This window comes from Monodon monoceros, unplaced genomic scaffold (genome assembly GCF_005190385.1).
Source record: "Monodon monoceros isolate NGI ecotype Baffin Bay Population unplaced genomic scaffold, NGI_Narwhal_1 Super_Scaffold_3, whole genome shotgun sequence".
In the NCBI taxonomy this organism is placed as follows: Eukaryota; Metazoa; Chordata; class Mammalia; order Artiodactyla; family Monodontidae; genus Monodon; species Monodon monoceros.
The window spans coordinates 35,768,607-35,795,916 of record NW_021703780.1 but is presented as its reverse complement, the minus strand read 5'-3'; the positions used below and the strand labels follow the sequence as shown (position 1 = coordinate 35,795,916).

Here is a 27,310-nt window from a genome sequence, read left to right as displayed (position 1 = left end):
GAGCCATTATTGTTGCCTAGAGATTGCAAAATGTTGATTTTCTAATTTTAGCATTTATGGATAAAATATTTCTATAAAGAAGAAATTTCCCTCATTATCTGGTTGGTTACTGTGAAATAATGCTTGTACAGAAAAGTCAGGTTCAATGCTTCAGTTTTTCTTTTATATACCAGTTTTCAAAATAATGAGTTGGCTAAAATACCCATTGCGGTTTAAATTATTTAAAGATCATTATGAATATATGGATTATTATATATTTGAGGGATTCAGTCCATTGCAGTCATTATTCTTTTTTATGTTTAAATTTTCTCATCTTTGTCCAGTGGAATTCTACAGGCTGGCTTCTATGTTTTTGATATGACTCCAGTAGTCTTTGAAAGCTTTCCTGCTTCCTGGAACCGTAGGAAATCTTAGGCTTATCTTGCACATTTCCTGCCCTGATTACTCATTTTTCCAGTCAGCCCTCGTACCTTTCAGTGTTACTTGTGGAAAATGGTATTTGGAGAGCACAACCTAGGTGCTAGGAAAGGCACTCATTGTTAACTTTTAGCTATTCTTATAGTATTATTTCTGCATCTCTAACTAATATACTTGGGGTACTATTTCTTGAGTTGGCAAATAGAGTCTGCCCTATTTCCTGGGCTCCGTGTTATTCTAGGAGGGAGAGCCCTTCAAATGCTGTGTGGGTCTTTTATCACCAATTGAAATTTTCCAAAAAAGTCTCCTGTTTCCTGCCTGGGGATGAGGGGTAATTTCCTCCTTGTCATTTTCTTCTCACTCATTCTAGAATCCGACTGTATATACTTCATACCAGGTCTTACTTATAAACGAACAGCATATGAAGGAGTAGGGAAATTTCTACATTGGTTTCCTTCATTTTGTCTCCTTTACAATGAAAATCATTTCTATTGGTATGTGCACATAACTGTTCTGACACTATCCACTGCTCAGTGGGGTGAAATTCACACTACCAAAGAAAATTTACTTTGAACATACGAACAAAAAACTTTCATGTGCATAGAAAAAGAAATGAATCACACAAACGAGGCAAATTAAGATCGATTAAAGGTGACTGAGTGTGAATGTGCTGGTTACATTGATGGCACAAGTCAAAATACAGGAAGTGGAACTTTGAAGAGCACCTTTGTCAATCAGTATGCCCCAGTCACTTGCCCTAGAGGGATCTAAGATCTAGTAACACATGGGCTGCCTTCCCACAAGCCTATCACTAGGTGGACCATTACAGTGAAGACAGAATAACATATGTAATGACAAAGCAAGTTGGATAACACTTTGGGCAGAAATCAGTTTTGGAAACATGCTATATATAACGCTAATTTGGGGGGACAAATTTAGTTTGCACTAACCAGTGGTTTCAGACAATACTGGGAACCAGGGCTATTTGCAGTAATGACAAGTCCTCCTTATCTTGGAGCACCTAATTGTGGTTGTAGGACAGATTATGTTAATTATTAAAAAGCTACCTTGTGTTAGCTTCAAATCTGTCCTTCTACTCTATGACTCTGCAAATTACATTTATCCTTGGCCAGCTGGCTCCCTTTTAGGCTTTGCAGTGGAGGCGATAGGAGGCTGGACAAGAGAGAATGGGCTTGCTCGTTCCTGTTTTGCCTCTTGTTGCTGACGCCTTTACATGAGCTATAGCTCTTCATCCTGGCAGTGGCCACTAGTTCCAGGCCCTAGCTTTTTCCTGCCTTTCCGGAATCAGCCTTGTGTGCCTCTCAGATGTGCCAGCTTCAGGAGGTCCCTCTCTGAGCTTCTGAGCCAGCAGTGCTAGCCAGGCACCTCCCTCACAGTCAATTTTAGAACTGTTCATCTCCCCCAAAGAAATACCATACTCATTAGCAGTCATTACCAATTTCCTCTCAACCCTCCTAGCCCTGGGCAGCCACTATTCTACTTTCTGCCTCTACAGATTTGCTTATTGTAGGCATTTCATACAAAGGGAATCATATAGTATGTGGTATTTTGTGACTGGCTCTTTTGTCACTTAGCACAGTGTCTTCAAAGTTCATTCATATTGTCCCATGTGTCCGTACTACATTTCTTTTTACCGCTGAATAATAGTGCATTGTATGGATGGACCACATTTTAGTTATCCATTCATCAGTTGATGGACATATAGGTTGTTTCCACTTTTTGGCCATTATGAATAATGCTGCTGTGAACATAAATGTACAAGTTTTGAAAGGACACATTTTCATTTCTCTTGGGTGTATATTTAGGAGTGGAATTGTTGGGTCATATGTTAACTCCAAGTTTAACCCTTTGAAGAACTGGCAGACTTCTCCAAAGTGGCTGCATTATTTTACATTCCCACCAGCAGTGTATGAGGGTTCCAAGTTCTCTGCATCCTTGCCAACACTTATTATTTGTGTTTTTGATTATAGCCTTCCTAATGGAGTAAAATGGTATCTCATTGTGGCTTAAATTTGTATTTCCCTAATGGCTAGTGATGTCGAACACTTTTTCATGTGCTTATTAACCTTTTATGTACCTTCTTTTAGAAATGTCTATTCAAATCCTTTGCTCATTTTAAAATTGGATGATCTGTCTTTTTATGTTTTAGTTGTGATAGTTCTTTATATGTTCTAGATACTAGTCCCGTATCAGAGTGCCAGAATTTTCTCTAAGTCTGTGGGTTGTCTTTTCACTTTCTTGATGGTGTCCTTTGAAGGCCCAAAGTTTTAAATTTTGGTGATGTCCAATTCATCTATATATTTTTTTGCTGTTGCTTTGCTTTGGTGTCATATCTAAGAAAAATTTGCCTAATCCAAGATCATGAAGATCCATGCTTATGTTTTTTAAAAGAGTTTTATAGTTTTTGCCCTTACATTTATTTACCTGAAAAAATTATTTGTTTATTTTTGGCTGCTTTGGGTCTTTGTTGCTGCGCCCGGGCTTTCTCTAGTTGTGGCGAGTGGGGGCTACTCTTCATTGCGGTGCGCGAGCTTCTCATTGCAGTGAGTTATCCTGTTGTGGAGCATGGGCTCTAGGTGCACGGACTTCAGTAGTTGCGGCTCGCAGACTCTAGAGCACAGGCTCAGTAGCTGTGGCGCAAGGGCTTAGTTGCTCTGCAGCATGTGGGATCTTCCTGGACCAGGGATTGAACCCGTGTCCCCTGCATTGGCAGGCGGATTCTTAACCACTGCGCCACCAGGGAAGTCCCTCGCCCTTACATTTAGATCTATGCTTCATTTTAAGTTAGTTTTTGTGTATGGTCTAAGGATCTAGTTTCATTATTTTGCAAGTGGATATTCAGTGGTCCTCGCACCAATTATCAAATTCCATTAACTTTATTATTATATAGCATTGGAAACATACAGAAGAATTTATGTGGCATCTTCCCACTTATTCCTGTGACCCTGTTCTTTTAACATAAAAGCTGACTTTTTGTTATTTTGTCTAGGTTTCCAGAGATATGATGGGATTACCAAGATAAACATATGTGTTTAATCTGTCATGTTTGACTAGTAGTCTGGTTTCTTTCTTAGGGGATTTCAAAGCAAGTGGAGGGTGTGTGTAAATAAACATGTGTGTCCAATCTTCCACGATCAGCTGTGAGTGTCCACTTGCTTAACACTTGTTTTCCTTGCTAGACTGAAGTGGCTCTCAACCACCATTGTCATTCCAAAGTTTAACACTGTGTTGAATAAATTAGAAAGGGTGTAATGAGCGAATGATGGAGCAAAATCTGAAGAGTTCGTGGGGGTGGGGAGGATCAGAGAGTGTCTTCAGGTGGGAGGAGGAACACCGTTTCCCCTGAGACTGAGAAAAGATGAAGATGGGTTCAGATGCAGATGAGGTGGTGTAAATCGGGGGGACAAACTTGCAAGTCTCTCTCTCTCAATCTAGTAGCCAAGAAAGGAACACATGAAGGCAGTGCAGAGGGAATATGGGATCTCCCAAGACTCATCTGAGGAGAGGTTGCATAGATAGGCTCGGGTTCCTTTGCAGAGGTGATTTTGAAGGCCCAAGTTGGCTGCTACCATTTACTTTTCTCTTTCCTAAGACGCATGGTCATTGTATGTTAAAGGGCCTATTCAATTTTATAATCCAGTTTTCTTTTCTGAATTTAGTTCTCCACTTCTTCCTAAAGCCTTTGCTGACTATTAAAAAAGTTCAAAATGCAAAAAGCACAGGCTTTTAGAATCACACAAAGCTGGTTTCAAACCCCTGTTCTTACCACCTACTGTGTGACCTTGGGCAAATTTTTAATTCTTTCTGAGAGTCAGTTTTCTCATCTGTGAAATGGGTACAGTAATATTACCTATCCCAGGAGGTTGTCATTTAGTTAAATGAGTTCATACACATAAAGCTCTTAAATTGATGCCTGGCATACAACATCATGCTCATTTAAAAACCATATCACATTTGAATCTCAAAACAACACTTTGGATTGTCCTTTTCATTCTTTTTCTTTTCTTTTTTTTAAAATAAGTTTATTTATTTATTTATTTAGCTGCGTTGGGTCTTTTGTTGCTGCGTTGGGGCTTTCTCTAGTTGTGGCGAGTGGGGGCTACTCTTCGTTGTGGTGCGCAGGTTTCTCATTGCGGTGGCTTCTCTTGTGTCAGAGCACGGGCTCTAGGTGCGCAGGCTTCGGTAGTTGTGGCTCACGGGCTCTAGAGCGCAGGCTCAGTAGTTGTGGCGCACAGGCTTCGTTACTCCGTGGCATGTGGTATCTTCCCGGACCAGGGCTCGAACCCATGTCCCCTGCATTGGCAGGTGGATTCTTAACCACTGTGCCACCAGGGAAGTCCCTGGATTGTCCTTTTTAAAAACCATTTCTCATTTTCGACTTTGACATCTTCATCTCCTAGGCCTTCAGGCTTCTTTCTTTTTGCCCATATGAATAGGACTGTAGATCTCTGTGTGTGAATGAGTCAGGTAAGGTCAAAAACTTTGAATTTGCAACTTCCCTGGCAGTCCAGTGGTTAGGACTCCACGCTTCCACTACAGGGGCGCAGGTTCGATCCCTGGTCGGGGAGCTAAGATCCCTCATGCCACATGGTGCGGCCAAAAAAAAAAAAAAACTTTGAATTTTTCTTCTTTCTCCTTTTCTTTGCTTGAGACTTAGCAGCTGTCTCAAGCTGCTTTTAGCCATTGACACTTTGGCGTCTGAAACATTATGCTATTGGCCACTATCTCTAGGTATTTTCAAATGACATTAGAGTTTGATAAGTTGAAGTCATATTAATAAATTTCACAGTAGTTTTAAGTATCTGGAAATTAATAGTCATTTCTTTATTTAATAGACATACACAAAAGAATGGGCTGAGGTTCTAAACCACAAAAGTAAGCATGTGGAAGAAGCTGTCAAAGAACTTATATCAATATTTGAGACTATTTATGAAGTTAAATACAGTGGGAAAACAGCAAAACAGTTACCAGGTAATGTGGCTGGTTACAATGTTTGAATCACAAGTGTTACAGGTACATTCTCAAGTAGGCACCTTGTGCCTAACAGACACCAAAATTCCAGACTCCCAGAAGGAGAGCAGATGTTCAGCATAAACCACACCGTTTGCAGTTTAGGCACAGTGAGCCCTTTTTATGAATTAGGGAATGGTGGGCACCCCTCTGAAATCCAAGTTCATAGATACTTACTGGGGACCAACCTTGCAAGCAGGCCCTTCCATGGATAGCAGTCTCTGGCTTGCTATGTTAAGTTTTTTTTTTGGTACAGCATTCTACCATGCTGGCTGTCACACTGAGTGGGGATGGCATCTAGTGAGTAGAGGCCAGGGACGCTGCTGAATATCCTCTATGGCATAGGACAGCTGCAACAACAAAGCCTGTCAGTAGTGCTGAGGTTGAGAAACTCCAGCTTAAACAAGTATTCGCCACATCTCTTCTTTCTCTGAGAGGTTTTCCACTTAGTTTAAGTAGTTTTCATCAGAGGTATCAAAACCACGGACATGTCAGCTTAAGATGGCAAACCCAAAAGGTAAACAGGTATTTTAGAAAGAGGGCCTGTAAAATAACCCCTCTTTAAATGTTTCTTAATTTTAGATACTAATACAGAGTACAGTATATTGAAAGAGTGTATTTCTTAATAGAATGTTAATTCTGTTGAGATGGGTGATTTAAATTGAATTCAAGGGTGATTTCTCCCAGCAACAAAGTTTTAGTTTTTAAATTAAGAATTTTTTTAAGAAGGACCTTCCTAAGAAGGTTTGGTTGCATAGCAGAAACCAAATGCCAAGTATTAACTGATATATTTTTGTTTTATCTTTTATCTGTAGGACAGAGAAAACATGTTGTTTTTGGAAGTGAAACAGAAGAGGGTGAAAGTGCTGATTATGAGACTACTATTGTGCCTGAGGTTGATGTTAATCATAAAGAAGATGAATTTAAAAAGGTATTTACTGTAAAGCAACCTTATGCAATTTCACAGAATTATGGCTCATAGGATTGTAGATAACCCCAAATGGTGGGGTTTTTTTTTTTTCCAGGCAGTTCTGCAAGCAGTCTGTGTGGATTTATAACAAAATCCAGAAAATATAATTCTCAATTCTATACTGTAGCATCTGACAAGATACAGCAATCCTTACAGTTTTCCCCAGCACTGTCAACTTTTAATGCTATTCTATCAATTACAGTTTATATAGTTATCTCCCCCTATTGTGACTGACCGTGTTTTCTTATGTAGTAAATGTCACATCTGGGATTGTAGTGCCAATCCATTTGACTCAAAGTGGAGAACTTTGTTCTCCGTTATTGTTTTTAATAGAATTACCTGTATTGCAAGACCGGGTTTTGATTCTCTTGGGGTCCAGGGATCTGCATTTTTTATTAACACTGTGGATTCTCCCGCAGGAGAAACCCCAGGTGGGCAGATTCTCACATTATGCTGAGCTGTGTTGAGAATGAAAGTTGAGGAGGAGACATGGGGATTCTTCATCCTTCTTAGGCCTTCTGGTCGTGCATCAACTCTAAATGCCACTCCCACATTTGTACTAATTCCTGCTTTCTCCTGCTCCCGTCAGTTTTCTTTTAATCCTCCGTACTCATCTTTTTTTTTTTAATTTTTAATTTATTTTTGGCTGTGTTGGTCTTAGTTTCTGTGCGAGGGCTTTCTCCAGTTGCAGCGAGCGGGGGCCACTCTTCATCGCGGTGCACGGTCCTCTCACTATCGCAGCCTCTCGTTGCGGAGCACAGGCTCCAGACGCGCAGGCTCAGTAGTTGTGGCTCACGGACCCAGTTGCTCCGCGGCATGTGGGATCCTCCCAGACCAGGGCTCAAACCCGTGTCCCCTGCATTGGCAGGCAGACTCTCAACCACTGTGCCACCAGGGAAGCCCCGTACTCATCTTTTCATTCTTTCTCCATTTTACATTCTTGTACACTCTCTAACCCCTACCCTAACACAGTCTTGGAAATAAACAGCACACGTTTGTTTCACTTTCACCTTCTGACTCAAGGATGCTATCACTAATTGATTGGGAAACAGTTTCCCGCTGAGTCTAGATTTTAGCTGTAGATTGCTTCTCAATACCATGCACCAGGCAGCCACTATCAGTTGGTGGGGGTCAGCAGGAGAGTTCTTCGCTTCCAACTGCATTCCCTTTGACACTGGCTGGGGTCCTTAGAGCAAGACTGAGTACCGTCAGAGCCTCTCAAAATGGGAGATCACTTAGAGCTGCATCAGTGCAGACATCTCCTAAACAGCCTCTGCCTCTCAAATCCATCTTCCACATCGCTTCCACAGTGGTCTAACGTAAACATCTGATTATGTCATGCCTGCACTTTAGCCTGGTAGTTGACCAATCCAATCATATTCCTCTTTGTTCACACCTGATAGGCCTCCCTTCTGACTCCACTCAACCTGACTGGCCCACCCAGACTCAGAGGGTCAGGGTGTAGGGTGGAGAGGAACAGTGTGGCCAGAGCCTGGCTCCGGATGTGTGAATCACTGTGCAAGCAAGACGTAGTGCCCAGATTCCTGCCCAGGCTCAATATTTATTCTGTGTTCTGACCAACAAATGTGGCTACTTCTTCTCTGGTGGGAAAGAAGGGCTTGCAGAGAGGGACAAACCATGGTGCCAGGACAGTGGAAGTTTCATCCTATGTATTTTGGTATCATACATTTTAAAATATGTTTATCCACCAAGCTGAGATTTTTGAGGTTGGAGACTACGTATCCTCTTGTGCCCATACCTCTAAGCATTGAAAAGTGCACCACACTTAAGTGCTTCAGTTTTGTTGAGTGAATTATTGAATATTGAGCAAACCAGGATTATTTTCAATTAGTTGTTTTTGAATTTTGGCTTTTGAGTAATGCCTTATAATTTGCTAGGGTGTTTATGAAAGCACACCTTTCACATATTCTTACTTGTTTAAAAAAACAAGTAATTTAGGATTGAATTTATTTCTACAATATAATTGAAATTGTATAGTTTATTATTTTTCATCTTTCGTATGTCACTTCTAATATTGTATTATTGCTTTGGAGGTGTTAGAGTTTTTATTTTTTGTACCAAATTTAATATGATTTCTCATTACAGGAATGTAAAGAGGTCTACGCTTTTTTCTCTCATCAATTACTAGACAGTCTTCAAAAAGCTACACGGTTATCTTTGGACACAATGAAAAGAAGAATATTTGTTGCCAGGCAAGTTGAAAATATGCTAAATATGTCTGGTAATACTATCACAATATAACACTAAAGCACTTTTTATTTTTATTAATTAATTTTAATAATTATAAAATTTAAAACACGGCATTTATGAAAAGACTCTGTGAAAACAAGCGTGTAATACTGCAAAAACAGTGATAAATGAACAGCCATGTTCCTAGCACCCAGGCCAAGACAAAGAACACTGAACACTACCAGTACCCTTACGGGTCCTTCCTCTGCTCACCCAAAGGTAACCACTATCCTGAACTTGATGTTTACCATTGTCTTGGTTTGCCTGACAGTTTACCCCATGTTTGTATCATTTAATTTGCCTGTATTTGAACTGTGTTCAGTATTGTTTTTGAGATGCATCTATGCTGATATACTTTATTTTCACTTCTGTATAGCTCGAGTATACACAATCTGTTTTATCACTTCTACTGGTGGTGGTTGTTTGGGTTGTTTCCAGTTTGGGCTATTGTGAACATTCTTGTGCCTGTCTCCTGCTGCACCTGCTAAGAGTGGAATGGCTGGGCCCTGGGCTGTGTGCATGCCTCAATTTACCAGGCAGTGCCTAGCATGAGAGTGCCTATGGATCCTCATCCTTGCACACAGTTGGTGTCATTCAATTAAAAAATTGTTGCCAGCATATAGGGTGTGAAATGGCGTCTCACTGGGATTTAAATCATTTAAATCATTTTCCTGGTTACTGATGAGGTTAAACATATTTTCATGTTTATGAGCTATTTGTGCTTTCTCTTTTTAAAAATTTGCCTTCCCTTCCCTTCCCTTCCTTCCCTTCCCTTTCTTTCCCCCTCTCTTCCACCCTCCCTCCCTCCTCTTTCCCTCCCTTGTTTCTTCCTTCCTTCTGCCTGTTTTTCTATTGGATTGGATTTATTCATGGGTGGTCTCAATATATTATTTTGTTGATGATACTTTTAAACTTCTATTTATGATATTCTTTGCTGAGTTTAAAAATATTCAAATCTATCAGTCTTTTCCTTAGTAGTTTATGATTTTTATGTCTTTTAAAAGAAATCTTTCTGTACTTCATAATATCTTCTAAAAGTTTTAAAGTTTTATCTTTTGCAGTTAGGGGTTTAATCCACATGGTATTTATTTTGTGTTTAGTGTGAGGTAGGAGACCAGTATATTTTTTTCCATATGGTTAATTAGTTAAAAGAAAATTAATTTTTCTTTTGGAATGGTTATTTAAATTACACTGAATCTATAGGTAAATTTGGAGAGAATTAGCATCCTTACAATATTGAGTCTTCCATTCAGAGTCATGGATTACCTCTCCATTTATTTGTCTTTTTTATTATTTCTCAATAAAGTTTCGTAATTCCCTGTGTAAAAGTCTTGTACATTTTTGTTAGGTTTATTCCTTGGTTATTCATTGCTGAATTTTAATTTAATTGCACTATTAAAATCTCCCAATGTGATAGTGAAGTTGTCAAAATTTCCTTCTGTTTCAGTTGTTGTTTTATATCTTTTGAGGCTATGTTGTTAGGTGCACGCGATGTCATATAGTTAAGTCTGCCTAGAGCACTGTTTATTTTATTTGATGAGCCTCTTTATCCATATTAATCTTGATTTCTCAAATTCTTTTTAGTCTGTCATTAATTTTACTTTCCCAGATTTTTTGGTATACCTTTTCTATCCCTTCATTTAATTTTTTCTGTGAAGCTTTTTTGTTTTACCTTTTAAAAGCATAATATACCTGATATATTTTAATATTGACATAGAGTTGATTTACAACGTTGTACCAGTCTCTGCTGTACAGCAAAGTGACTCAGTTATACACATATATATAGATACATTCTTCTTTTGTGTTCTTTTCTATTATGGTTTATCACAGGATGTTGAGTATAGTTCTCTGTGCTATGCATTAGGACCTGTTGTTTATCCATTCTAAATGTAGTAGTGTGCATCTACCAACCCCAAACTCCCAGTCCATCCCTCTCCCTCCCTCCCTTACCCTTGGCAACCACAAGTCTGTTCTCTATGTCTATGAGTCTTATACCTGATATTTTTGTTTAATCTGATTATTTCTGCCTTTTAAAGAGTTTAATCTGCTTACATTTTTGTGATTTTTTAATATAGTTACACTTAATTTATGACATTTTATTTTGTGGTTTCTTACTACCCTTTGTCTTCGGTTCATTTATTATCTGTTATCTTTGGAATGGATAATTTTCCCCTTTTATTCTCTTTCCTATACTTAAGTTCTTTCAGTAGTTACCTTGAAATTTAGAATGCATATATTTAGGTATATTTTTAAAAAAGTACTGTGTATAGTTTTTTCAGTTTTCTCATTTCTAAGTACAAGGGCCTCGGCATGAAGTCTATCTACTTTCTCATTCTTTTATTTATTTATTTATTTTAACATCTTTATTGGAGTATAATTGCTTTACAATGTTGTGTTACTTTCTGCTGTATCACAAAGTGAATCAGTTATATATATACATATATCCCCATATCCCCTCCCTCTTGCGTCTCCCTCCTACCCTCCCTATCCCACCCTTCTAGGTGGTCACAAAGCACCGAGCTGATCTCCCTGTGCTATGCAGCTGCTTCCCACTAGCTATTTTACATTTGGTAGTGTATATATGTCAATGCTACTCTCACTTCATCCCAGCTTACTCTTCCCCCTTCCTGTGTCCTCAAGTCCGTTCTCTATCTCTGTGTCTTTATTCCTGTCCTGCCCCTAGGTTCATCAGAAGTTTTTTTTTTTTAGATTCCATATATATGTGTTAGCATATGGTATTTGTTTTTCTCTTTCTGACTTACTTCACTCGAAGTATGACAGACTCTAGGTCCATCCACCTCACTACAAATAACTCAATTTCGTTTCTTTTTATGGCTGAGTAATATTCCATTGTATATATGTGCCACATCTTCTTTATCCATTCATCTGTCGATGGACACTTAGGTTGATTCCATGTCCTGGCTATTGTAAACAGTACTGCAATGAACATTGTGGTACATGACTCTTTTTGAATTGGGGTTTTCTCAGTGTATATGCCCAGTAGTGGGATTGCTAGGTCATATGGTAGTTCAATTTTTAGTTTTTTAAGTAACCTCCATACTGTTCATAGTGGCTGTATCAATTTACATTCCCACCAACAGTGCAAGAGGGTTCCCTTTTCTCCACACCCTCTCCAGCATTTATTGTTTGTAGATTTCTTTTTTTTTTTTTCGGTACGCGGGCCTCTCACTGTTGTAGATATTTTGATGATGGCCATTCTGACCGGTGTGAGGTGATACCTCATTGTAGTTTTCATTTGCATTTCTCTAATGATTAGTGATGTTGAGCATCCTTTCATGTGTTTGTTGGCAATCTGTATATCTTCTTTGGAGAAATGTCTATTTAGGTCTTCTGCCCATTGGGTTGTTTGTTTTCTTGATATTGGGCTGCATGAGCTGCTTGTATGTTTTGGAGATTAATCCTTTGTCAGTTGCTTCATTAGCAAATATTTTCTTCCATTCTGAGGGTTGTCGTTTTGTCTTGTTTATGGTTTCCTTTGCTTTATGGTTTCCTTTCCTTTGTAAGTTTCATTAGGTCCTGTTTGCTTTTTTTTTTTTTATTTCCATTTCTCTAGCAGATGGGTCAAAAAGGATCTTGCTGTGATTTATGTCAAAGAGTGTTCTTCCTATGTTTTCCTCTTAAGAGCTTTATAGTGTCGGCCCTTACATTTAGGTCTTTAATCCATTTTGACTTTATTTTTGTGTATGGTGTTAGGAAGTGTTCTAATTTTATTCTTTTACATGTAGCTGTCCAGTTTTCCCAGCACCACTTATTGAAGAGGCTGTCTTCTTCACTGTATATTCTTGCCTCCTTTATCAAAGATAAGGTGACCATATGTGTGTGGGTTTATCTCTGGGCTATTTATCCTGTTCCATTGATCTATATTTGTGTTTTTGTGCCAGTACCATACTGTCTTGATTACTGTGGCTTTGTAGTATAGTCTGAAGTCAGGGAGCCTGATTCCCCCAGCTCCGTTTTTCATTCTCAAGATTAATGTGCCATTTAAAGCTTGTGTTTCCTTATTTATTTTCATTTTGGATGATCTGTCCTTTGCTGAAAGTGGGGTGTTAAAGTCCCCTAGTATGATTGTGTTACTGTCGATTTCCCCTTTTATGGCTCTTAGCATTTGCCTTATGTATTGAGGTGCTCCTATGTTGGGTGCATAAATATTTACAATTGTTATATCTTCTTCTTGGATCGATCCCTTGATCATTATGTAGTGTCCTTCTTTGTCTCTTGTAATAGTCTTTAAAGTCTATTTTGTCTGTTATGAGAATTGCTACTCCATCTTTCTTTTGATTTCCATTTGCATGAAATATCTTTTTCCATCTCTTCACTTTCAGTCAGTGTGTGTCCCTAGGTCTGAAGTGGGTCTCTTGTAGACAGCATATATATGGGTCTTGTTTTTGTATCCATTCAGCCAGTTTGTGTCTTTTGATTGGAGCATTTAATCCATTTACCTGTAAGGTAATTATCTATATGTATGTTCCTATTCCCATTTTCTTAATTGTTTTGGGTTTGTTATTGTAGGTCTTTTCCTTCTCTTGTGTTTCCTGCCTAGAGAAGTTCCTTTAGCATTTGTTGTAAAGCTGGTTTTGTGGTGCTGAATTCTCTCAGCTTTTGCTTGTCTGTAAAGGTTTTAATTTCTCCATCAAATCTGAATGAGATCCCTGCTGAGTAGAGTAATCTTGGTTGTAGGTTTTTCTCCTTCATCACTTTAAATTATGTCCTGCCACTCCTCCTGGCTTGCACAGTTTCTGCTGAAAGATCAGCTGTTAACCTTATGGGGGTTCCCTTGTGTGTTATTTGTTGTTTTTCCACTGCTGCTTTAATATTGTTTCTTTGTATTTACTTTTTGATAGTTTGATTAATATGTGTCTCGGTGTGTTTCCCCTTGGATTTATCCTGTATGGGACTCTCTGCACTTCCTGGACTTGATTGCCTATTTCCTTTCCCATGCTAGGGAAGTTTTCAACTGTAATCTCTTCAAATATTTCCTCAGACCCTTTCTTTTTCTCCTCTTCTTCTGGGACCCCATAATTCGAATGATCATGTGTTTAATGTTGTCCCAGTGGTCTCTGAGACTGTCCTGAGTTCTTTTCATTCTTGTTTCTTTATTCTGCTCTGCAGTAGTTATTTCCACTATTTTATCTTCCAGGTCCCTTATCCATTCTTCTGCCTCAGTTATTCTGCTGTTGATTCCTTCTAGAGAATTTTTAATTTCATTTATTGTGTTGTTCATCATTGTTTCTTTGCTCTTTAGTTCTTCTAGGTCCTTGTTAAACATATCTTGTATTTTCTCCATTCTATTTCCAAGATTTTGGTTCATCTTTACTATCATTACTCTGAATTCTTTTTCAGGTAGACTGCCTGTTTCCTCTTCATTTGTTTGGTCTGGTGGGTTTTTACCTTGCTCCTTCTTCTGATGCATATTTCTCTGTCTTCTCATTTTGTTTAACTTACTGTGTTTGGGGTCTTTTTGCAGGCTGCAGGTTCATAGTTCCCGTTGTTTTTGGTGTCTGCCCCCAGGGGGTAAGGTTGGTTCACTGGCTTGTGTAGGCTTCCTGGTGGAGGGGACTGGTGCCTGTATTCTGGTGGCTGTGCCTGGATCTTGTCCTTCTGGAGGGCAGGGCCACGTCCGGTGGTGTGTTTTGGGGTGACTGTGAACTTAGCATGATTTTAGGCAGCCTCTTTGCGAATCAGTATGGTTTTGTTCCTGTCTTGCTAGTTGTTTGGCATGGGGTGTCCAACACTGGAGCTTGCTGGCTGTTGGCTGGAGCTGGTTCTTAGCGTTGAGACAGAGATCTCTGGGAGAGCTCTCGCCAATTGATATTACATGGGACTGGTAGGTCTCTGGTGCTCTCATGTCCTGCACTTGGCTCTCCCACCTCAGAAGCTCAGGCCTGAGCACCAAGACCCTCTCAGCCACATGGCTCAGAAGAAAAGGGAGAAAGAAAAGAAAGAAAAAAGCATAATAAATAAAAAAATAATTAGAATAAGAAAAATTTTTAAGTAATAATAATAAAAAAGAAGAGAGCAAAGGAACAATAAACAAATCCACCAATGATAACAGCACTAAAAACTATTCTAAGATAAACATAAAAGTCAGAAACAAATCAGTCACAGACAGCAAACCCCACGTCTACAGTTGCTCCCAAAGTCCACCGCCTCAATTTTGTGATGATTCGTTGTCTGTTCAGGTATCCCAGAGACGCAGGGTACATCACGTTCATTGTGGGGATTTAATCCGCTGCTCCTGAGTCTGCTGGGAGAGATTTCCCTTTCTCTTCTTTGTTCTCACAGCTCCCGGGGTTCAGCTTTGGTTTTGGCCCCGCCTCTGCGTGTAGGTCGCCCTCTGGCATCTGTTCCCACCCAGACAGGACGGGGTTAAAGGAGCCGCTGATTAGGGGGCTCTGGCTCACTCAGGCCGGGGGGAGGGAGGGGTATGGTAATTATAATGGGAATGTGGCGTGAGCTTGTGGAGGCAGAGGGCAGCGTGATGCTGCAACAGCCTGAGGCATCATGTGTTCTCCTGAGGAAGCTGTCCCTGGATCAAGGGACCCTGGCAATGGCGGACTGTGCAGGCTTCTGTGGAGTGGAGGGGTGTGTGGGTAGTGACCTGTGCTTGCACATAGGATTCTTGGTGGCTGCAGCAGCAGTGTTAGCGTTTCATGCTTGTCTCTGGGGTCTGCGCTGATAGCCGCGGCTTTAGCCTGTCTCTGGAGCTCGTTTAGGTGGTGCTCTGAATCCCCTTTCCTTGTGCACCCTGAAACAATGGTCTCTTGCGTCTTAGGCAGTTCCAGACTTTTTCCCGGACTGCCTCCCGGCTAGCTGTGGCGCACTAGCCCCCTTCAGGCTGTGTTCACACAGCCAATCCCAGTCCTCTCCCTGGGGTCTGCCCTCCGAAGCCCGAGCCTCAGCTCCGAGCCCCCATTCGCCCTGGCGGGTGAGCAGACAAACCTCTTGGGCTGGTGAGTGCTGGTTGGCACCAATCCTCTGTGCGGGAATCTCTCCACTTTGCCCTCTGCACCCCTGTTGCTACGCTCTCCTCCGTGGCTCCGAAGCTTCCCCCCTGCCACCCCCCCGTCTCCGGCAGTGAAGGAGCTTCCTAGTGTGTGGAAACTTTTCCCCCTTCACAGCTCCCTCCCAGTGGTGCAGGTCCTGTCCCTATTCTTTTGTCTCTGTTTTTCCTTTTTTTTTTGCCCTACCCAGGTACGTAGGGAGTTTCTTGCCTTTTGGGAAGTCTGAGGTCTTCTACCAGCATTCTGTAGGTGTTCTGTAGGAGTTGTTCCACAGGTAGATGTATTTGTGGGGAGGAAGGTAATCTCCACGACTTACTCCTCCACCATCTTGAAGGTCTCCCCATCATTGTTGTTTGCTGTTTTGTTTTACTTTTTACCTTTTTTTTGAGCACTCAAAAATAATTTATTTACTGGTATATTTTATTAAAGTCTCCAGGTTCTTGTGTATTTATTTTATACCCCTGGTTTCTCAGGGAGTGTGAGGTGTAAATTCTGTTATTCTTCATTTTAAGTCTGAAATGATTTGGCTGGATAAAAAACTTTTGTTTGTCTCTCAGCACTTTCAAAGTATTTCTTCAGTTTTTTCCTGACCTGTATTCTTGTTGATGAGAAGTCTGCAGTGAGTCTAACTAAAACTTGTATTTTATCCTTGATGTTCTGTAGCTTCCTTTCCTGGTGTGGATTTGTCTTTATTTAATCATGCTTTGTTCTCAGAGTACACTTTCTATTTCAGGGCTTATAGGGTTCCTTAATCCTGGAAAATCGTCAGCAATTTCCTTTTTCAGTTATTGCTTCTGAGACATCCTCTTGTTATGGAACTCCTGTAGTTGAATGTTGAGTAAGTTGATCACATAATTGTTCCATCTAGGACACTCTTTTGAGTGAAGAAGCACTGTCCAGATGAAGTGTTAGGATGGACTTAAACCAGAACTGTCCTGGGCACCATGGACACGTGACCGTCTCAGATGTTGCAGCATCTCAGTCTCTCTTTCCTGTCTCCTAACTAGTCTGTCATATATTTTTGTCTTTTTGCCTTTCTGGGTTATGTTATGGGCAAGTATCTCTGTATCTAGCCTAAAGGCGATCTCATCTACTGCATCTTAAATATGTCAGTTAGTACTTTTTTCCTTATCCTCCAGATACTGTATCATTCCTGCCTTTTTAGTTTAGCAATTTATTATTTTTTGGAAGATTGCTTTCATTTATCTCTTTGAACATTCTCAATATATTTATTTTAGAGTTTGTCATACTTCTATACATTGAACTTTGTCTGGAGTGAGTTTTTGTTTCAATTATTGATATCTTTAGTCCTCTTTCTTACTGTTAGACTTATGCATGCATATTGGGATTTTAGTTTGTAGACTCTCCTTGAGTGAGAAGTTTTTTTTGTTTTTGTGTGTTTCTCTCTCCTTCCCTCCCTATCTAGGAGTTTCACTTTTGCCTCCACATGACTCTTGGTACCTTAAGTGCAGAACTGGGTCCTATTTTTTCACAGTTACATATCCCCTGAAGAGATGCTGGGAAATGGCAGGTTTAAGCAGGGAGCACAGAAGTGAGCCGGCTTAGTGGCTTCTTGGGCATGCTGTGGACTTGCTTCTTTCACCCCAGGCCCACATCTTTCGGAAAAGCTGCAGCTGCAGGCAGTAGGTTGACAAACTTTATCTTGTTGTTGTTTTGTCTCTCTTTACAAGTAGGGGAACATCACTTCAATGTCTGGCTTCGGGTAGCAAGCCTGGATGAGTCCCCTCTAACACGGACTACTTCAGTCCCTCAGAGTCCACAGGGGCCAACCTCCCACTCTCACTGCCTATTTCCTGACCAGAGCCCTGGCCAGACTGTTGTGTGTTTCTGATGCGTTCCTGATTTGTGGAGATCCTAATCTTGTGTTCGAGCATTCTCAAGTCCTTCAGAGTCTATCCGTGATTGTGATGTGTTTGGCACAAAGAGGCATTTTTGAAGTCTGAACTCACTATGCCATGTTAATTTACAACAGTACTGATGTGAGTTTTGAAGAGGTATACGTGAGTATAATATTGCAGAATCCTCCCTTGTCTAAAACGTCTTTCTCTTACCCTCACCCATGAAGGCTAGTAGGTCAACTTGAATCACAGCACTTTCTCTCACACTCCACAAATACTATTTCACTGGCTGCTTCTTCTTTTTTTTTTTTTAATGCTTCCTTTTTCATTTTTATTTGTGGCACTTGGCTTGCCAACCTTCATCTGGGCAAGCGCTGCACACTCCATCCACATAAACAGTAGAGATCTCTTTTAGTAATGAAGGATATTATTAATATATCTTGCCTCAACTGAAATGCAAACCCAATTTGATTTTTTCCTCAGGTGGGATGCAGACAGAGAACATCCAGATAAAAGGTGTTATCATTCACGAGGTCAAGACAGAACCGTTATTTTGTAGCTAAATGCCACTCACAAAGCACAATCACTGGCTTCTTTTGTTTCCATTTTCAGAGGCGGGTTTTGCTGCTAATCTGATTTTCTTTTCTAAGTAACAAACTGTTTCTTGCTGTTTACAGGATTTCCCCCTTTATTCTGGAAACTAACAAATTATGTGTTTAGCTGTAAGTCATTTTTCCCCCATTAATCCTATCAGGCACACAGAGAATCATTTTAAGGTGAAAAAACAAGTCTATTCTTAAGATTTGAGAAGGGCTATGCTTAAATTTATTTTATGTAGGGTTCCCACGTTGGATCTAGGTAGTAGAGCGTCTCTGAGCCGAGTGACCCACTGTTAAATTACTTAAACTCTCTGTGTCTTGGTCTCCTCATCTACAAAATGGAAATAATAATCATGGGATCCACATCAAGAGTTAACATGAGCATGAAATGTGTTGATTCATGGAAAGTGCTTGGAAAAGCGCCTGTCATACACTAAGCGTTCGATAAACATTACTTATCTTTTCTTTATTATTTCACTTACCTTTTCCTTAAGTAATTTCTTTCTCTTGTATTTTGCATCCGAAAGCTTGGAGAATTCCTTAAGCTAATCCTCTAGTTTGTCAAATAAGTCACCAAAGGATCGGCTGCGCTGTTCACCGCTTGTTAGTTCAGCTGTTTGATTTTACTTTATGAAACTCTTGTTCTCAGGTTGTACCCTTTCAAACATAGTCTACACTTGTTTTATTGCTGCATCTTGATTTCACAGTGAGACTATGAATTAGAGGTTTTTTCTGTTGTTTCTTTGCTTGCTTGCTTTTAGTTCAAAGAGTTCCTTGCAATAATATGTTTATCTGGGAACCATTGACCCTGAATACTAAAGTTGGGTCTCCACTGTGAATGTGGAGGCTTTATGTTTCTTGTCATTTTTTTCTCCCCCAGTCTGCTTGTAGTTATGAATGGAGGTGTAGTTTTCAGTAATGATAACATTTCTTGCTATGGAAAGTTTACATTTATTATAATTTTGTCTGGGATGGGGACAGAGATCAGGCAGAGGGAGATAACCAAAGTAATTTGCAGTGCTGATATGTGTCATTCATTAATTGCACTCATGTGTCTGTACTTCTGTCTGAGCGTAACTGATATTGTTTAAAAAGGCAGTTTTTGACTAGAAACCTCCTGTTTAATCTTGTACACACAAAAAAATAAAGTATATGAAGGCATATGCTTTTTGTTGGTGATTTTCAGCATCTGTTCTGGGGCTGGGAAAAGGAGTGCTTTTAGTAAACATTATTAGGTGGTACTTTACTGAGAGAAAGCAACGTTAAAATACTAGAAAATGGGTAGGAGACTAGTTTTTCACTTCAAAGAATAGTAAATCATTCAGTGTTCTTAATTTATGAACTAGTTCATGAAATTTGTGGTTCCATTGTAAATAACATTCTCTTCATTAATTCAGTATTTTGAAAATTGTCTTTATTTTTTTAGGATTGAAACTTGTAGCATAACCAAGCTATTTATGAAATTTTAGGTTAAGGTTTATAAGCTAAATGTCCATCTTATTACAGCCCTTATGGACGAAAGCGGTCAGAAGATGTTATTTCCTTTCTAAAATCTGAAGTACATCTTGTGATTCCTAATGTGGTAAGTATTATTAAATATTCAAGTTAATACAGTGATATTTTGGTAGTGTATTTAAGAAGTATAGCATTAGAACTGAACTTTTATTTAATCTCTTGGTCCTCTGTGCTTTTTGACTTCACCTCCGTATTTAACAAAAATCAAAGTGTATCATTTATATCTGTTGTAAAAATTACTTCTGCAGAGCTCATGGTGTATTAAAGGTTGGTGTAAGAGTTAAGTATCTGTTGGGCCATCAGTTAGCAAGTACCCTACAAACCATCTTGGTTTTTCTTACTTCAGACATTAAATTATCTAAATAAGGCCATCTCAGAAGTCCAAATCCCTATACTGAACACCCAACTGTAAGACAACCCATGGCAGAATAGAAACAAAGAAAGAAAGAGAGAGCCTGTGCCCTGAGTTCATGGGTCCCTTGTGCCCTCTTAGGGCACTTTCCTCTACCACCCCTCCGGCTGCTTATTTGCATCTGGAACACCAAGCCATACAGGATGACTGAGGTGCATTCTGTGACAAGCCAAGGGTTAAGGCCAGGCAGGAACAATCTGTGGCTCACCTGACACCACATCTACACAGTCTGGCCTCCTGGAGGACAGCTTCTTTGCTTATTTGGTGCATTTCAAAGAACTGAGGTCAAAATCTTGGCAGTATAGTTTCTTCCGTTACTCTGCTTCATGGACATCCAACACCTGCCCACAGTATTTGGCTGCAGCCAGCCACCCTCACAGGGAAAGGATGACAAGTACTATGTTTGACCTTTCTGCCTGCAGGAATTGGTAGAATAGGAAAGCTTGAAGATCGGTAAAATCTGCAGCCTACCTTCCTCTACCATCCCTCTCCTCGAAGCAGCCTTCCACTGGGCCAGCGGAGGCTGTCCCTGCTTAGTGGGGAACAGGTGTGGTGAGAATCAGAGGGATGGATTTGTATGTGTTGGCAGCACCAGGAACTTATTTCTTCTTTCCACAGGTAATGGTTCCTAGTTTGGATGACATTCAACAAGCCATTAACCGTATGATCCAGTTAACCCTGGAGGTCAGCAGAGGAGTGGCTCACTGGGGGCAACAGCAGACCCGTCACATCAAGACTGTCATTAGCAGCCCCTCCCATACCACTACTGACGGGACCCATCCGAGCACAGGAAAGCAGTTGAAGAAGGAAGACAGTAAGAATGTTAAAACAAATCTCAGATGAATAGTCTTAGAACTATAACAGTTAGTAAATGGTCTTTCTGATTCTTCCTGGGTATGACAGCCTATAGATATTTTTACACTCATATTTATATGTGTATTGGTTAAATTTTACATTAAAAAAAAACTAGTGTTCTCCATCTTCCATCTTAAACATAGCATGCAGACATTTCAGATTTTGATCATGGGTGAACAAGTATATTTATCACTGTTCTACTACCGTAGTCTCAGATTCAAAGTTAAAAATGAAAATAAACCTTAGAACTGATTCTATTTTCAGCATTGTATTTGATCTGATAAACTTAGTTTGCTAGAACATAGTGCTTAGAAAATCTGGATCATGTGTTCTTTGTACATTGAAATATATATAAGCTATTCCTTTAAATAATTATTAGTGTGATATGACACTGACCCAAAATTCCACAGACATTTTTGGATACTTTCTTGTATAGAAAGCCAAATTCTTTTTTTCTTTTTTGCTGTTCTGCCACATTAACATTTTTATTTATTTATTTTTGACAAAAGTTATACATATACATGATGTTCTGATATATGTATACCTTTGTGAAGTGGTTACCACAAAGTAAATAACATATTCATCACCTCCCATAGTTAACCATTTTTTGTGTGTGTGGTGAGAACACTTGAGATCTACTCTCTTAGCAAATTTCAAGTATACATTATTATTAACTATAATCACCATACTACACATTATGTTTCCAGAATTTAGTCATCATATTAGTGAAAGTTTGTACCCTTTGATCAACATCTCCGCTTTTCTTCCACACCACCCCAAGCATCATTTATAGATACTTCAGCTAACTGTTGCCATGCAGGAATACCTGCAATCTGGAATTTTTCATGAAATCTCATGACTTTTCAATTGTTAACAACTGCTTTAAAAAAGTAAGGAACTGTTTGGGCCAAACAAAAGTATCCGTATGGTCTCTGCTTGATGGAGAAAACTTGAGAGTTTCAGTCAAGGCTGTGACATGACTAGGTTTCAGCAAGAGATGTTTATCATGGTGGTTGTGTGACCTTTATATACCAGATGCTGAGTTGAAGACAAGCATATGTTGTCTCATTTAATCCTCACAAGTATTTCCATGAAGATTAAATAATTGGCTTAAGGTCATTTGGGTAGTAAACGTAGTGGCTCTCCTTTAACCACAAGCCTGTTCTGTAGGGTAGCAATTTCAACTCTTCTGATCTTTCCTTGGAGGACGTTTTGTTTTGGGGGGAGTGGTTAATCGGTGTCTTTCAGTTCTCTCCTCTGAATAACAGTTTCCCCACTTTAAAGAAACCTAGACCTCAAAATCTGACACAGTAGTTTAATAAGAATAAGTGAAGCTAGCGAGAGAATAGCTGTTAATTACTTGGAACGGGATGGGGGGGTCTTTAAGAAAATAAAGTTTAAAAAGTCTATAAATATTACAATTGATAGTATTTAAAGTTGAATATAGGAGTTATCTATAGGATAAAAATGTCTGTTTTCAGAATCTTTTGAAGAAATTATCCCCACACGGAAGCTGAAGAATTTTTATCCAGGTGTGGCAGAGCACAAAGATATTTCCAAGCTGGTCCTCCTCCTTTCTTCCTCTGTGAATTCTCTCAGAAAGGTGGCTCATGAGGCCCTGCAGGACTTTGAAAATTACAAGACGCTCTGGACAGAGGACCGAGACGTGAAAGTGAAGGTATGTTTCTGCTACTTGTGATGCAGTTTGGTTTTTTTTTAACACCTGTATTGGAGTATAATTGCACTACAATGTTGTGTTAGTTTCTGCTGTATAACAAAGTGAATCAGCTATATGTGTACATATATCCCCATATCCCCTCCCTATTGCATCTCCCTCTCACCCTCCCTAATCCCACCCCTCTAGGTGGTCACAAAGCACCGAGCTGATCTCCCTGTGCTATGCAGCTGCTTCCCACTAGCTATCTATTTTACATTTGGTAGTGTATGTATGTCCATGCCACTCTCTCACTTCGTCCCAGCTTACCCTTCCCCCTCCCCGTGTCCTCAAGTCTGTTCTCTATGTCTGTGTCTTTATTCCTGTCCTGCCCCTAGGTTCATCAGAAGCTTTTTTTTTTTTAGATTCCATATATATGTGTTAGCATACGGTATTTGTTTTTCTCTTTCTGACTTACTTCACTCCGTATTGTTTATCTCTAACTCCTGTGGGAGGACCAAGAAAACATCAGTGATAATGATGAGAACTCAAGAACAGAGGCCGAGAACCTGTAAATGCCACACACCTAACACATCATGTCTTGCATAATTCTCACATTGACACTGGGGCAGTTGATAATAGTGAGGTTCAGGCAGATTTTGTTTAATTTGGTTAAACAGTTGAGTACTAATTATGTTCCAGACATGCCCAGAGGTTGGGTATTCAAGGGTGTGTCCAGCTTACGTAGGCTCAGCTGTATGTTTGGTTGGAGACTCAAGGAAACTTTAGAACTCTGAATAACCATTCAGAAATGTGAAATTCCCTCACATATCTTCCTCTTTCAGTGCTAACTGTTCATCCCTTTCTCTACCGAGCCACTGGCCTGATAGCACATACAAGAGGAAAAATATATAAGCAGATGCAGTTTTCTAATTCAACTGTTAGAGGCGTAAGATTTACATTGTCAAAAAGCTGAAGAAAATGTTGATTCTTTCCTTGCTACAGGAGTTTTTGGCTAACAACCCCTCTCTGACTGAAATCAGATCCGAAATTCTACACTATGCTACTTTTGAGCAGGAGATTGATGAGTTGAATCCTATTATAGTTGTAGGAGCACTTGAATTGCATACAGGTATTTTATAAATATTATGTAAAGTGTCTGTATTTTCACATGAAACGTTACTTCATTTAGAAAGCAGTTATTAAGCTACCTTGGTACAATATTATAAATATTAAGTATTTCTGGACCACCAATATTGTTCATATATATGCTATATATATATTATATATTATCATATATTATGTATATATAATATTACACCAAAGTGATGTAATGTACTTGATACTAAATTGGCACTCAAACAACTAAAACTACAGGGGGAACTACAGGTTACCGCGAGGAGGGGATTGTGTACATGGGATAAGAGTCAAAACAGTTTGAGGTCTCCTGAGAAGTTAGTCCAGTTGGGGTTAGAGTATCAGAGGATTATGAGACAACCACTTAATGTCTGAAATCAAAAGCCCAAGCTGACTCTACTGCTAACTGTAGTGAGGGAGATCTGTATTAGACAGACACAGTGTTCTCAACAGTGTAGGCTGCTGGTCTCATATAGGGGTTACCTAGAGGAAATTGGGGAAATGAGTGAAGGCTTCTAATGGGATGGCCAGAAACAGAGCAAGGTTCACATTGGATAGTGCTAGAACTAATTTCCAAAATTCTTCTCCATAGACTTCAGTGTCCTTCTCATGAATGGCTTAATATACTCCACCAGGATAGGAATTAAGTCTTCAAAATCCATACAGAACATTTAATTCAGACGAACTACAGACCAACTACATTTCAAGTGCTCATTGTAGCTAGTGGCCATCAAATGGACAGTGCAGTTATAGATGCTCAGATTACACATGAAGTGAATTGTTTCAGAATGTCAGTTGTATTTCATTTTGACCTTTTCTTGTCTTCACCAGAGCCAATGAAATTGGCCTTATCAGTTGAGGCTAAGGCATGGAAGTTGCTACTCTGTCGATATCTGAATGAAGAATACAAAAAGAAAATGTCAGACATGATAGCATTTATCAATGAATACTTGAAAAAGTTATCTAGACCTATTCGTGATTTAGATGACGTCAGGTTTGCAATGGAAGCCTTGTCTTGTATCCGTGATAATGAAATTCAAATGGACATGACTTTGGGACCAATTGAAGTAAGAAATGATTGCATTTTTCTTTCTTGAAATGGTATTTTTTTTTAAAAAATAGAGAAACACTAAAAAGTTGATTTCTTCATCTGTTTTATGGCACAGTCTGCCTATTTTTCCTCTCTGATGTTGATGTCCTTAGAGGGACTGACAATTATCAACAGGGAACAATATACGAAGGAATATTAATATATTCATAATGCTGTACTGGTCTAGACAGTGTTCATTTTTTTATGCTGGCACTTACATTTTACAGAAAAGAATGGTTGTATTCTCTCACTTCAGTCATGACATGTTAGGCAAGTTCCCCAAATATCTTTGGCTTTTCTTAGAAACCAGTTATGTGCCTCACCTATGACCAGTGGCATACCATGGACAGATGGTGAGAGTGGTCCACTTAGGCTCAATAGTAAATTGTTGGAATTTATATCAACAAGAGATGTTTTTAGGGAAGAGTACTGTTTTAGTTCCTATTGCTCCTATAACAAATTACCATAAACTTAATGGCTTAAAACAAATTGTTTTATAGTTGTAGAGGTCAGAAGTATGAAAATGGGTCTTATGGGGCTACAATCAACATGTCAGCAGGGGCTCTAGGGAAGAATCCTTTCCTTGCTTTGTCCAGCTTCTAGAGGCTGCTTGCATTCCTTGGTGGCTCCTGGCTCCCTTCCAGCAGTGCCATCACTCCTACACCTGCTGCTGTCATCACATCTCTAATTCTGAATCTCCTGCCTCCCTCTTTCCCTTAAATGGACCTCTGTGATTACATTGGGCCCACATGGCTAATACAGGATAATCTCCCCATCTCAAATATTTTTACTAATCACATCTGCAAAGTCCCTTTTGCCACATAAGGTGACATATTCTGGAGATTAGGGTGTGGATAACATTGGGGAGGCTGTTATTCTGTCTCTCACAAGTACTTATGACTAATGTTTAGAATTTCTGGCTCATGGTGATAATAAAAATCAGACTCAGTTCATTTTATTACTGTTTTTTAAATTCTCTGTGGACCATGCACTCCCTTATTGCCTGCAAACCTGGGGAATTGGCACTCCCCCTGCCTCCTTTTGGTACCCAGTGTTCACAACTGAGCATTGCTTTCTTGAACCCATTTAGAGTTTATACACTTTGGGAGCTAATGAAATTCATACCTTTACTACTTCTTTAAATCTTAGTGTTTGGATATTTTGAATGCTGACCACTCGCTTCTCAAGATTTAACAAATTATCGTATCATTTTTTCCTGACTGCCGAAGCTCAGTTTTTCAGCATAAATTCTTTTGGTAAAGCCAGTTGCCAGCTCATCACTTTAAAAAATTTAGGCAAAATTGGTGTATAACATTATACAGATTTCAGGTGTGCAACATTGTAATTCAATGTTTGTATGCACTATAAAGTGATCACCACTGTAAGTCTTGTCACCATCTGTCACCATACAGTTGATCCCCTTCACCCATTTCACCGTCCTCCAATCTCCTTCCTCTCTAGTTACCCACCAGTCTGTTCTCTGTATCTATGAATTTGTTTTTGTTTTGTTTGTTCATTAGTTTCTGTTCTTCAGACTATCTCCCACATCGTCATTTCATTCCATTCCTTATATAGCCAACCCATATCTTAATAGAGTATGAGAAAACATTTTGCACGGTGTTGTCACAAGATCAAGGAGGAGAGAGGCAGAAAATTATTCCAGGGAGTTTTTCCTGGGATAGTATCTCAAAGCGATTTGCCTACTTTCCACCAGAATCACCTTGGTGCTTATTAAATTCAGATTTCAGGGCCTGGGATCTAGAGTCAATATCTGATGCAAGTGATAATCTAAGGAACCTTTGTATACACGTTTAATTTTGGGACCCATTCTTCTAGTCTTTGAAGACATAGGAATGTGTCTTTAGAAGGCATCTAAGTCACTTGGCAATTATATTCCTTGTGATGTTTCTGAACTCTACCCCCACCCCACAGGAAGCCTATGCTATTTTAAACAGATTTGAAGTTGAAGTAACCAAAGAAGAATCAGAAGCAGTTGATACCTTGAGATATTCTTTCAACAAATTGCAGAGTAAAGCTGTAAGTACAAATTTAATTCTTACTTTTCTTTTTTTTATTGCTGTGTTGGGTCTTAGTTACGGTACACTGGCTCTTTACTGTGGCACATGGGCTTCTCTCCAGCTGTGGCGTGCGTGCGGGTTTTCTCTTCTCTAGTTGTGGCATGTGGGCTCCAGAGCATGTGAGCTCTGTAGTTTGCGGCATGCAGGCTCTCTTGCTGAGGCGGGCGAGCTGAGTAGTTGTGGTGTGTGGACTTGGTTGCCCCGCAGCATGTGGGATCTTAGTTCCCTGACCAGGGATCGAACCCGCGTCCCCTGCATTGGAAGGCAGTTCTTTACCACTGGACCGCCAGGGAAGTCCCAATTCTTACTTTTTTATTAAGTCACTATCTCCAGAAAAAAATACATTTCAAACCTTTAAAAAGCTCAATATATATTATCTTAAAAGCTTTATTGAGGTATAATCCACGTACTATAACATTTA

At 39.6% G+C, this 27,310-nt stretch overlaps 1 protein-coding gene across 1 annotated transcript in view; it reads left to right on the top strand.

The window, feature by feature from the left end:
• Nucleotides 1-27,310, top strand: part of DNAH8 (dynein axonemal heavy chain 8) — a 323,816-nt gene that overhangs the window by 65,925 nt on the left and 230,581 nt on the right. The window contains exons 22-30 of the mRNA XM_029243162.1: nt 5,274-5,409; nt 6,264-6,379; nt 8,525-8,631; nt 19,655-19,730; nt 20,694-20,889; nt 22,412-22,608; nt 23,590-23,716; nt 24,553-24,788; nt 26,744-26,848. Of these exons, the coding sequence (XP_029098995.1) occupies nt 5,274-5,409; nt 6,264-6,379; nt 8,525-8,631; nt 19,655-19,730; nt 20,694-20,889; nt 22,412-22,608; nt 23,590-23,716; nt 24,553-24,788; nt 26,744-26,848 (1,296 nt within the window). The remainder of the gene's footprint in view (nt 1-5,273; nt 5,410-6,263; nt 6,380-8,524; nt 8,632-19,654; nt 19,731-20,693; nt 20,890-22,411; nt 22,609-23,589; nt 23,717-24,552; nt 24,789-26,743; nt 26,849-27,310) is intronic.